Source organism: Dipodomys merriami, unplaced genomic scaffold (genome assembly GCF_024711535.1).
Source record: "Dipodomys merriami isolate MVZ:Mamm:240054 unplaced genomic scaffold, mDipMer1.0.p SCAF_146, whole genome shotgun sequence".
Taxonomy (NCBI): Eukaryota; Metazoa; Chordata; class Mammalia; order Rodentia; family Heteromyidae; genus Dipodomys; species Dipodomys merriami.
In genome coordinates, this window is record NW_027202782.1 from 1527190 (window position 1) to 1539609 (window position 12420).

Genomic DNA, 12420 nt, shown 5'->3' on the forward strand with positions numbered 1-12420 from the left:
GAAAAGATAAATAAGACATTCAAATTGGAAGGCAAAGAGTAAAATATTTCTCTTTCAGTTGACATGATCTTTGATCTTTGTGTGTGTGTGTTGGGGGGTGGGTGGGTCCGTGGGCCTTGAACTCTGGGCCTGGGCACTGTCCCTCAGCTCTTCGGCTCAAGGCTAGTACTCTACTACTTGAGCCACAACACTACTTCTGGCTTTTTCTGCCTATGTGGTGCTGAGGAATCAAACCCAGGGCCTCATGTATTCAAGGCAAGCACTCTACTACTGAGCCACCTTCCCAGCCCTGAGAAGATCTTAAATAACTCTGAAGTAGATATAGATTTAAGATCTCTTTCACAGAACAAAACAAAAAAAAGCTACTAAATGAATTTAGCAATATTGTAAGATTAAAAGAAGCATCTGTGTTTCTATATATATGCAGTAAACAGCCTGAAAATGAAATTAAGAAAAGTTGCCATTTACAGTAGCTTCAAGGAACATAAAATATTCAGGGATAAATTCATTCAAGCATGTTAATGATTTGCACACTGAAAACTATAAAACATGGCTGAGAGAATTGAAACAAATCAATGGTCATGTTGAATGGTTAAAAGACTAAAGATTGTACTGCTGAAAGTGATTTGTAGATTAAAAACAGTTCCTATCAATATCCCATTTTTTTTTTAATGATTTTTTTTTTTTTTTTTGCCAGTCCTGTGCTTGAACTCTGGGCCTGGGCACTGTCCCTCAGCTCTTCAGCTCAAGGCGAGTGCTCTACCACTTGAGCCACAGAGCCACTTCTGGCTTTTTCTGCTTATGTGGTGCTAAGGAATCGAACCCAGGGCCTCATGCATGCAAGGCAAGCACTCTACCGCTGAGTCACTTTCCCAGCCCCCCATTTTTGTTTTTGTCAGAAGAAGAAAAAAGTTCATTCTAAATTTCATGTGGAATCTCAAAGGATCCTTAAACAAATAGCCAAACAGTCTTCGAAAAAAAGTAATTTAGAGGACTCATACATCTTGGATTTCACAATATAATATAAAACTGTAGTAATCTAGAATAGTATTTTTACTATAGTCATAAAGACAGCCGTAGACTAGAGGAATAGAATAGAGAGCCAGGAAATAAACCCTTGCATATATGGTGAGGAGATTTTCCAGAAAGGTGTCTAGGATATTCAGTGGGTAGAGGGAACAGTCTTTTCTATAGTTTGGATTTTTTTGTCTGTTCTGTATTAAATGGATAAGCCATAATTACCAATATTATTGTTTGAATGTATGTTAAAACAAAGCAGAAGAAGCTTTTAGAAGAAGCTGTTAGGATTCTTAAAAATGTCAAACAGTGGTTCACATCTGTAATCTTAGTTACTCAGGAGGCTGAGACCAGGCAAGAAAGTCTGTGAGACTCTTAACCTTCAATTAACCACCAAAAAGCTGGAAGGAGAAATGTGGCTCAAGTGTTAGGATGCTAGCCCTAAGCAAAATCTTGGGTGGTGCCTAAGCCCTAAGTTTAAGCCCTAGGACTGGTGAAAATGAAAACGAACAAAAAACAGAAGGAACAAAAAACTTAGGCAGCAAACTTAATATGACAAAAATAGAGGAGGAATTTTTACGGAATGTTCAACTTTCAACATTCAACAAATGTTGAACTTAAATAATAGATTTAGTTCCCAGATTTTTTTTTTTTTTTTGTCGGTCATGTGGCTTGAACTCTGGGCTTGTTGGGCACTGTCCTTGAGCTCTTCAGCTCAAGGCGAGCATTCTACCGCTTGATCCACAGTGACACTTCCTGTTCCCAGAATTTTTATATTTGCTAATTTCCTACCTTATATTTGGTTCTATTTGTTTTTTCCCCAGTCCTGGCGCTTGAATTCAGGGCCTAGCCACTGTTCCTGAGCCTCTCTGTGCTCAAGGGGCTAGTATTCTACCATTTGAACCACAGCTCTTATCCTGCCTTTTCTGTTTATTTGGTACTGAGGAATGGAATCCAGGGCTTCATGCATGCTAGACAAGCACTCTACCACTATGCCATATTCCCAGCCTCTGGTTCTAGTCTGATTTTTCTCTAGTAAGCCCTTACAGATCTTTCTTGTCTGTTACCTGTTTTCTAAAATATGTTTGCAAGTTTCGTTACATTGTTGTGTAATTTGTACTTAAGTGCTCTAAATTTTGTTGTAATTCTTTTTTCAATTACTCTGTGTTCTTTTAGAGACTTAAAAAAAATGTCCCCTAGGAAGACAGAACTCAGAGCATAGCTTAATAGTAGTGTATGCTTAGAATTTGTTAGACCTTGGCTGGATTTAGCTACCACATCCCTCCCCCTCATGTGAAGACAAAGCAAGAATGTCTTCCTTATTTACATATATCAAAATTGGTAATTTTTTAATGCTTAGAACATTTTTATTAAAGTACAAAATGATAAAGCTAAGTAGAAAAACATAGTAAATATTTACAAAAACATTGATAACATCACTCAAGAAACACATATACCAATTTAGAGATGTCTTAAAATCAGAGTTTAGCATTCTCTAGAAATCTGTACTGGGAGAAAGGGACTCAGGCAGCAAAGGGGACAAGTCAAGAGTTGACCGTCAAATAACTGGTCTAATTTTCTTAATACTGCTGACTATAAGTTCCTTCAGATATAGGTGGTTTTCTTCAGCACATGATGATTTTCAGGATAGGAGCAATTTCTCATTATTTAAACAAAAATCACTTAAAAGGCCAAATAATATTTGTACTAAAGCTATCAAGTTCTTCTTGGTAGAATATTATCTATAAAATTAAGATGAAACAATAAATTATGCTACCTCCTAGTTAGTAAAAACAGAGAAGGAGGCAAAGTAATACTTAAGTAAAATGGCTCCAGTTTTAGCTTAATAATATTTTGATAATTTTTTTTTTTTTTTGCTGAAGTGACCATATAATTGAGTCTAGAAGAATATGAAATCTGATTTTAATCAAAGAAAACAGAGAAAGCACAGACAAGGTAGAAGAAATTGGTAATTTTTGTTGGCCTACAGGAATAATCTCTTGGAAAATAATGTAGATCACAGTTTCTTTTGGCCTAAAGTAGTTGACTGGAAAACTACCATTTCTTATCCATCTGCTACAGAGTTATACTTTGGCTGTGTTGATTCTTTAAGAGATCCTGTATAACTGAAACTATCTTCTGTTCAGGCATGTTTATTTTATAAGCTTCTCACTGATTATTTTCTTGTCATTTCAGAAAAAAGCCAAAGGACAAGAGCTGTTTGACCAGATTATGTATCACTTGGACCTGATTGAAAGTGACTATTTTGGTCTGAGATTTATGGATTCCGCCCAAGTAGCAGTGAGTAACTTTATGAGTTCCAATATGGGAGAAGAAATGCAGTATTTTAGATGACAATCTCAGCGCTAGAAGACTCATATACTTCATACATTCTTTATTTTATATGATTTCCTATATATCCAGAAACTTTGATCTCTTGCTTTAAAACTCACTTGAAGTATTCATTCAAAATGTGAATTCTGATCCTAACCTGAATTATGGGAGCAAAAACAATTTTTGAGAATGGGGCTTAGACATCAGTGCTTTTAATAACTTACTTAGCTGGGCACCAGTGGCTCACACCTGTAATGCTAGCTACTCAAGAGGCTGAGATCTGAGGATTACGGTTCAAAACCAACCTGGTCAGGAAAGTCTTATAAGACTCTTGTCTCCAATTAACCACCAAAATGCTGGTAATGGAGCTGTTACTCAAGGTGATAGAGAGCTAGCCTTGAACAAAAAAGCTCAGAGACAGTGCCCAGGCCGAGTTCAGGTGCCACAACTGACCAAAAAAAAAAAAAAAATTAACTGGCTTGGCTAGGTTGTTGGGCACACTAGAGGTTGGTGAACCACTATGTTATAGAAAGAATGGGGGCTGGGAAAGTGGCTCAGTGGTAGAGTGCTTGCCTTACATGCATGAAGCCCTGGGTTCAATTCCTCAGCACCACATAAGCAGGAGTGGTGCTGTGGCTCAAGTGGTAGAGTGCTAGCCTTGAGCTGAAGAGCTGAGAGACAGCGCCCTGGCCCAAAGTTCAGGCCCCACGACCAACAAAAACAACAAAAAAGAATGTTAGAATTAGAGTTCTGTGGGCTCTTGAGTGACATGAATTTCTAGTTAAGGTGAATAGAGTACATCTGTGAGTTCTGTCCATAAATAGTTACTCTTTGTTTTTATTTTTTAATTTTTTTAATTTTTTTTATTTGCTGGTCGTGGGGCCTGAACTCTGGGCCTGGGCACTGTCCCTCAGCTCTTCAGCTCAAGGCTAGTGCTCTACCACTTGAGCCACAGGGCCACTTCCAGCCTTTTCTGCTTATGTGGCGCTGAGGAATCGAACCCAGGGCCTCATGCATGCAAGGCAAGCACTCTACCACTGAGCCACCTTCCCAGCCCCAATAGTTACTCTTTGATACACATTTTAGAAAGTTGAAAGCTAAGCTGGGTGCCGGTGGTTCACGCCTGTAATCAATCCTAGCTATCAGGAGGCTGAGATCTGAGGATCACAGTTCAAAGCCAACCCGGGTAGGAAAAGTCCATGAGACTCTTATCTCCAATAAACCACTCAGAAAACTGGAAGTGGCGTTGTGGCTTAAGCGGTAGAGTGCTAGCCTTGAGCTGAAGAGCTGAGGGACAGCACCCAGGCCCAGAGTTCAAGCCCCACTACCGACCAAAAAAAAAAAAAAAAGTTGGAAGCTAGTTAAAGGATTAAGTACTATAGTGTGTTTGGAAGAATATAATAGATGGTAGGATTGGAAAGTGGATTTGCATCTATACCACCTAAACTGAATATCAAGGTTGCTAATAAAGAAATTGGTGATATTTTCCAACAATTAGGTTTTTTTAAGCATAAAGTTATATTTTGCTTCAGAAGTTTTTTTTTTTTTTTGGGGGGTCCGGTTGTGGGGCCTGAACTCTGGACCTAGGTGCTGTCCCTCAGCTCTTCAGCTCAAGGCTAGCGCTCTACCACTTGAGACACAGTGCCACTTCCGTCTTTTTTCTTTTTGCTTATGTGGTGCTAAGGAATCGAACCCAGGGCCTCATGCATGCAAGGCAAGTGCTCTACCACTGAGCCACCTTCCCAGCCCCAGAAAGTTTTATGTAGAAATACTGTGCGAGATTATTTAGAGTGAGCAAGACTGTGGTTAAGAAAATTTACTATACACACTGGTGTGATATAAATAATATTAAGGCCTCAGGGCTGGGAAGGGGGCTAGTGGTAGAGTGCTTGCCTTGCATGCGTGAGGCTCTGGGTTCAATTCCTCATAAACCTAAAAATCTGGAAGTGGTGCTGTGGCTCAAGTGGTAGAATGCTCACCTTGAGCTGAACAGGTCAGACACAGCGCCCAGGCCCAGAGTTTAAGCCCCATGTCTGACCATAAAAAAAGTTAATAAGTAAATAGTATTAAGACCTAGACAGAAGGCAGAAGGAAGAGTATCAAGACATTAAGCTTTGTTTTCTACAGTCTGAGTATCTTTGTATCAGTCTGTTTGCCGGTGTTGTTTGGAGATTAATTCCTTAGCTGGCTGTATGGATCCTCTTGACTAAGTTTATAACAGTTAATCATTTTAGCTATCTTTTTTTTCCTTTCTGAATTAAAATTAAGTATGAAGAGTTATTGACAGGTAAATGTTGGAATATCCTATTCTCATTGTAATTGGTGGGCAGTTTAAGGATATTCCTCATCAAAATTTTTATATTATTATTTTCTATATTATTGTTTTATCAAGTGACATTATCAAATACATATTTATTTTTATCTCTTACTATAGTGCATTGGCTTATTGGTCAGTTTCTTTTTTTATTTTTATGAGACATGGTCGTTGTGTAGCCCAGATTGACCTTGAACCAAAAATCCTCCTGCTTCTGCTTCACACATGCTAGGCTACAGGCATGCACCACTGTATCTGGATTTGCTATTTATTTATTTTAATTTTTTTTGGGTCCGGTCATGGGCCTGAACTCTGGGCCTGGACGCTGTCCCTCATCTCTTCACCTCAAGGCTAGCGCTCTACCACTTGAGCCACAGCGCCACTTCCGGCTTTTTTTTCCTGCTTATGTGATGCTGAGGAATCGAACCCAGGGCTTCATGCATGCAAGGCAAGCGCTCTACCACTGAGCCACTTTCCTAGCCCTACTATTTATTTTTATGTTCCCATTCTCTCAAGTTTGAACAGTGGGATTTGCTTCAAAAGGCTTCTGTGTTTGCTTACAATGTTGGTATCATTCTTTCTGCTGAAGAAAATGTCCATCTGGTTATTTCTCTGTTTTAGTTTTGGAATTAGCCAATTCTTCAGTGAACCATGTGTGACCAGATTTAGGGAATATGTCTTACACTTATTTCTCCATGTATGCATATATATCGAATGCCACAATTTTATATCCATTACTTCAATTCCAGTCTACTGCAGGGCGTATTATAGTTTTTCAACCAATCCTATATTTATAGTTCTCTTCTACAGAAACTAGGTTCTAATTATCATCAGTATGTTTACAATTAGCTCTTTGATTTAGGATAGTTAATGTCTTAAAAACTGGTATTGTAAGTTGACAGTACCTTGTAGGTTGAAAATTCACTTACTATACCTAACATAGTTAATATAAACATCATAGCTTAGCAGTGGAGAATGTGGCTTGATTCCTCAGTACTGCATAAACAGAAAAGCCCAAAGTGGCACTGTGGCTCAAGTGGTAGAGCACTAGCCTTGAAAAAAAGAAGCTGAGGGACAGTGTCCACCCATATCCTGAGTTCAAAACCCAGGACCGGCAAAACAAAAACAAAAACATAAAACCCAGTAGATTGTGTATTGGTTGTTTAGCATGTGATGTGGCTGATTAGGAGCTATTGCTCCTTTCCACTGTCTAGCATAAGAGATGATTCTATTTCTTAATCATCAGCCTGGAAAACATTAAAATTCAAAATTCAAAGTAAGTTTTGTTCTTTTGATACCGGTACGGGATCCTGAACTCATAGTCCTTACACTCTTGCTCTTCTGCTCATGGTAATTCTGTATCACTTGAGTCATACCTCCAGTCTAGTTTTTTTTTCTTTTCTTGCTGTGTAATTGGAGATAGTCTGTTGACTTTTTTGGCTTTGGCTGGCTTTGAACCATGATTCTCATATCTCAGCCTCTTAAATTACAAAAGTGAGACTGTAACACCTGGCTTCCAAAGTATGGTTTCTGTTGAATGTACAGTTTTTTTTATTGTGAAAATATTGTACAGAGGGGTTACAATTACATGGGCAAGATAATGAGTACATTTCTTATCAAGCATGGTAGCCTCCTCCTTTGTTTCCCCTTCCCATCCCATCCTCCCCCCCCCCCCCCCCCCGCCCTCCCACCCAACAGTTTTTTTTTTTGACCAGTCATGGGACTTGAACTCAGGGCCTGGGCACTATCCCTGAGTTTTTTTTGTTTACACTAGTGCTCCACCACTTGAGCCACAGAGCCACTTCTGATTTTCTGGTGGTTTTCTGGAGTCTCATGGGAACTTTTCTGCCCAGGCTGGATTTGAACCATGAACCATTTGAACCAGATCTAGCTAGGATTAAAGGCATAAGCCATTGGTACCTGGCTTGTGTATTGCTTTTTTTTTTTGTATATTACTTTTATACCATGTAAAGTTAAAAAAAATTAAGGACATTTGACTACTGTGTAGAGTGTTTACTTTTAATACAATGCAATTTTTCTATATTTTCTTTGGCTTCTTCTGTTATTCATATAATTTCCATGAACTGGTGTGTTTCCAGGTCACTCTGGTTTACACATATTTTATTTTAAAAGTTTTATAGCTTTAACTCTAGAAATTAAGTCTTTTATCCATTTGGAACATGTTTATGCTATAAGGTAGGGGGTCCAACTTGGTTCTATTGCACATGGCCTTAGTTCATTGAAAAGGCTTCCTTTCCCATTGATTGGGATTGGCACACTTGAAGGTCATTTTTCTGGATATTTTTCTGGATTTTCCCATCAGTTTTATTGATATAATCATTGTCATGTCAATAGAGCAGTGACTTGAAGTTTTAAAATTGGCAAGAGAGATTCTTCCAGCTTCTTTTTTGATGCTGTTTGGACAAATCTGTGTCACAGCATTTTCATATAAATTATATTCCCACCAACAGTTTATAAGGGTTTCTTCCTGATTCTCAACCCCATCTCCAGCATTGGTGTTCTTTGTGTTTTTGATAGCTATTCTGAGTGGAGTTGTATGGAATTTTGATTGTAGTTTTTGTTTTGTTTATTGTTTTTTGACTATACCATGTCTTGAAATCAATAAAATTTATATACATAAGTACATAAATAAAAATAAATACATGTATATGTTAATGCATGTGTTCATGAATATATATGTCTTTTAGGTCTATCTCCTATATAAATGAGTGCAAACATAATATTTGGCCTTTTGAGCCTTGCTTATCTCAGTTAACATGATATTTTCCAATTCCATCTGCTTTTCTGCAATTGATAGACTTCATTTTCTTTTGACTGTAATATTCCATAGTGTATATATACTGTGTCTTCTTTATTCATGGGTTATTAGGCACCTTGGGTGATTCTATGGTTAGCTATTATGAACAGCAGTGTAATAAAAAAAAATAAATAAAATATAGGTATCTTTCTTCTATATTATATGTCCAGTAATTGAACAGCAGAGTCATAAGGTGGAGCTTGCCAGTTTTTTGCCTCCCTGTACCTCCATAACTTCTCTGTAGTTTCTTGCCTTACCATACCCTGATAACTGGTTCCCTTCTTTTTTCTTTCTTCAGACTCTCCAGTGTCTTCTCCTGTCACTGGGTGAAAGTGGTAGATGCTCTAATCTTGTCCCCGCCCCAACCTGTAATTAAAGAGTTCTATTTCATTGTCTTTCTCACCCTGAAGAGACAATTCTTGTTATTCTAATTTTAGAATCTGAGATGCCACTTTTCACTTTATGACCCATTCTTGAGATTAGAAAGAAAAATTTGTACTCTAGAATTTTTTTTTTTTTTTTTTTGATCAGTTGTGGGGCTTGAACTGTGGGCCTGAGCGCTGTCCCTGAGGTCTTCAGCTCAAGGCAAGCGCTCTACCCCTTGAGCCACAGCTACCACTTCCCATTTTCTGGTGGTTAATTGGAGGTTAGAGTCTCACTGGCTTTCTTACCTGGGCTGGCTTCAAAGTGAGATACTCAGATCTCAGCCTCCTGAGTAGTTAGGATTTACAGGCTTGAACCACCAGCTCCCGGCTAAACTTAGCTTCTAACACTTGAGCCAGTACAGCTCTACTTCAAGCTTTCTTGGAAGTTCAGTGGAGATAAGAGTCTCACAGACTTTACTGCCAGGGCTGACTTTGACCCATTATCATCAGATCTCAGCCTCCTGAGTAGCTAGTATTATAGATGTGAGCCACTGCATTTGACATTTTTTAGAATCCTAAGAGAACCTACTAACAATACTTAGAAAAACACAATGGAAAATATAATGTAGTGGGCGATCTAATTGGAATGTCTTAGGACTTTTTTGACCATACCAGGTCTTGAAATAAATAAATTATAGATAAGTACATAAATAAAAATAAATACATGTATATAAGTTAATGCATATGTTCATGAATATATATGTCTTTTAGGTCTAGCTCCTATATATACATAATCACTTAGGAGGAATTTATAATGGAATCTAGACCAGATGAAAATGTTTTATTTAGATTTTAATAATATTGTATACTGCTTCTCCGTATTTTTAGCATAGTTTCTTTTTCTAAAATTGTTGAAAGTGTTAAATTTTATTACAATCAAGTCAGGGCATAAGCCTCTCTTTATAGAAAAAATGTATTTTTCAGAGGCATTTGTTTGTAAAGAAAACAGCCAAAGGTGGTAGTGGAGGTCTGTGATCTCAGCACTTGGGTGGTAGAGGCATGATTGAGAGTTCAGGGCCAGCTGGGCTATATAAATGAGAAACCTACAAATATACAGACAGAAAGCCAGTAATATTTTTCTGTTTTAAACTCTTTGCCTTTTGAGCAGAATTAGTGGTGCATTTCTTTAGTGGCTGAGTAGGTTTTTCTTTTCTTTTCTTTTTTTTTGGGTCCGGTCGTGGGGCCTGAACTCAGGGCCTGGGCACTGTCCCTCAGCTCTTCAGCTCAAGGCTAGCACTCTACCACTTGAGCCTCAGCGCCACTTCCAGCTTTTTTTTTTTTTTTTTTTTTTTGTTTTGCTTATGTGGTACTGAGGAATAGAACCTAGGGCCTCATACATGCAAGGCAAGCGCTCTACCACTGAGCCACCTTCCCAGCCCCCTGAGTAGGTTTTTCAAAGGCAAAAATCATTAAAGAGCTGTTACACATTATTTGGAGGACATGGGATAGGGTGTGTATGTATGTTGATATTTTGGAAGTTTCTGAGGTGATTCTTTGGTTTAGTTATGCTTGTTGTGTTTGTGATTACACATTATTTGTGTTTTCAGACACACAAGTAAATAACTGTTCTTCCATGCTCTGCTCAATACAATGTAAAGAAATGGGCTTTTTGCCTGCTTTGATATTTTGTCAGTGAAACTTTGAAAATAAGGAATTTCAAGGGAGTTTACTTTTTAAAGAAGGTACAGTGAGGAAAGAGAACCGTTCTGGTTTCACACTAAGTGCCCAAGCATCTGTATCTCAATATTTTCACTTTTATCTTCTTATTAAAACTTCTAACTTCCCTGATTCAAAGAAAATACTGTCAGTACAAGTCTCTGAGCTTCTGGTTTCCAATGTGGAGTAGATAAAAGAAAACAGACTTGATAATATGCAAACATGAACTCAGACCTTTCTCAGAAGAGTTACCAGAACTCCTCCAGCTCCTAAGTTTCACTTTCAAATGTGTTTGATGCTTTTATCTACATTTTGGGTCATTTAAAAAGAATACAGAAACAGCTGTTAGATATAAGTAGAAAAGACTGCTTAGAAGACACCTCTTGTTATTTTTCTCACTGGGATGGTTTTATATTTTATGGTTTTATGTTGCTATTTAGGAAAATAGAAGGATATGTATTAGAAAGGTGTATTCACAGAGGAGGACAGAGAGGAGGTTAAAGGAATATAATAGAGGGTATGAGCTTGTTCAGCATAAGTTATAGCTAAGAAAGCTTTTAGTAAGAAAGTTTTTAACTACATACTTTTTTTGTTATTGTTGGTCATGGGGCTTGAACTCTGGGCCTGGGCGCTGTCCCTCAGCTCTTCAGCTCAAGGTGAGCGCTCTACCACTTGAGCCACAGCTGCCACTTCTGGTTTTCTGGTGGTTTATTGCAGATAAGAGTCAGATGCCCCTCAGAAGATGAATGGATCAAGAAAACACACACACACACACACACACACACACACGCACACACAGGAATTCTATGCCTCCATCAGAAAGAATGTACTCTCTCTGTCTCTCTCTCTCTCTCTTTCTCTCTCTCTCTCTCTCTCTCTGGAATTCTATGCCTCCATCAGAAAGAATGACATTGTCCCCATTTGTTAGGAAATGGAAAGACTTGGAAAAAATTATATTAAGTGAAGTAAGCCAGGCCCAAAGAAACATAGGTCCCATGGTTTCTCTTATTTGCAAAAACTAGTATATGTCTGGGACAAGCAGAAAAGGTCAGATAAGATGATGTTAAGTGAAATGAATCCCAAGATAAGGACACAAGTGGTTTTTTTCTTGCTTGCTATTGTTTCTAATGTATTTATAAGGTACCATGTGATTTTGTTGTTGTTGTTGTTGCTTTATATGTTCCTCCCCCACTGTATAACCCCTGTTTTCACTGTATTTGATGGTGGTATAATTTGGGAAGGAGAAGGGAAAAAACAAAATGTTTAAATAGGGATACAGGTTGACCCATTGTAACAATGAGATGTACAAGACACTATGTTGAAAAACGAACTTAACAATTTAGGTATGTGTATGGGGAGGTGTAGTTGTGGAGGTGGGAGGGAAAGGTTGGTAGGGGAAAAACAACAGGAGGAGGCAACAATACTTGATAAGAAATGTACTCATTGCCTTGCTCATGTAACTTTTTGTACAGTATTTTCACAATAAAAAAACTTACTAAAAAAAAAAAAGAAAGAGTATCATGGACTTCGCTGCCCGGGCTGGCTTTGAACTGCGATCCTCAGCTATGATTATAGGCTTGAGCCACGAGCGCCCAACACTACAGACTTATTTTTTTAAGTTGGTCGTGGGGCCTGAACTCTAGGCCTGGGCGCTGGCCCTCAGCTCTTCAGCTCAAGGTTAGCGCTCTACCACTAGAGCCATAGCAACACTTCAAGCTTTTTCTGCTTATGTGGTGTTGAGGAATCTAACCCAGGGATGCAATGCAAGCTTCTGAGCCACCTTCTCAGCCCCACTACAGAAGTTCCTGAGAGTTTATTTTATCCGGGTTTATAGTTAATCTGTTGATTTCCAGTCT

At 38.3% G+C, this 12420-nt stretch overlaps 1 protein-coding gene across 3 annotated transcripts in view; it reads left to right on the forward strand.

Annotated features, from left to right (window-relative positions):
- The window catches only part of Epb41l5 (erythrocyte membrane protein band 4.1 like 5), a 139692-nt gene that overhangs the window by 18028 nt on the left and 109244 nt on the right, over positions 1 to 12420 (forward strand). For all 3 annotated transcript variants that reach the window (XM_070021876.1, XM_070021877.1, XM_070021878.1), the window contains exon 3: positions 3214 to 3318. In XM_070021876.1, the coding sequence (XP_069877977.1) occupies positions 3214 to 3318 (105 nt within the window). The remainder of the gene's footprint in view (positions 1 to 3213; positions 3319 to 12420) is intronic.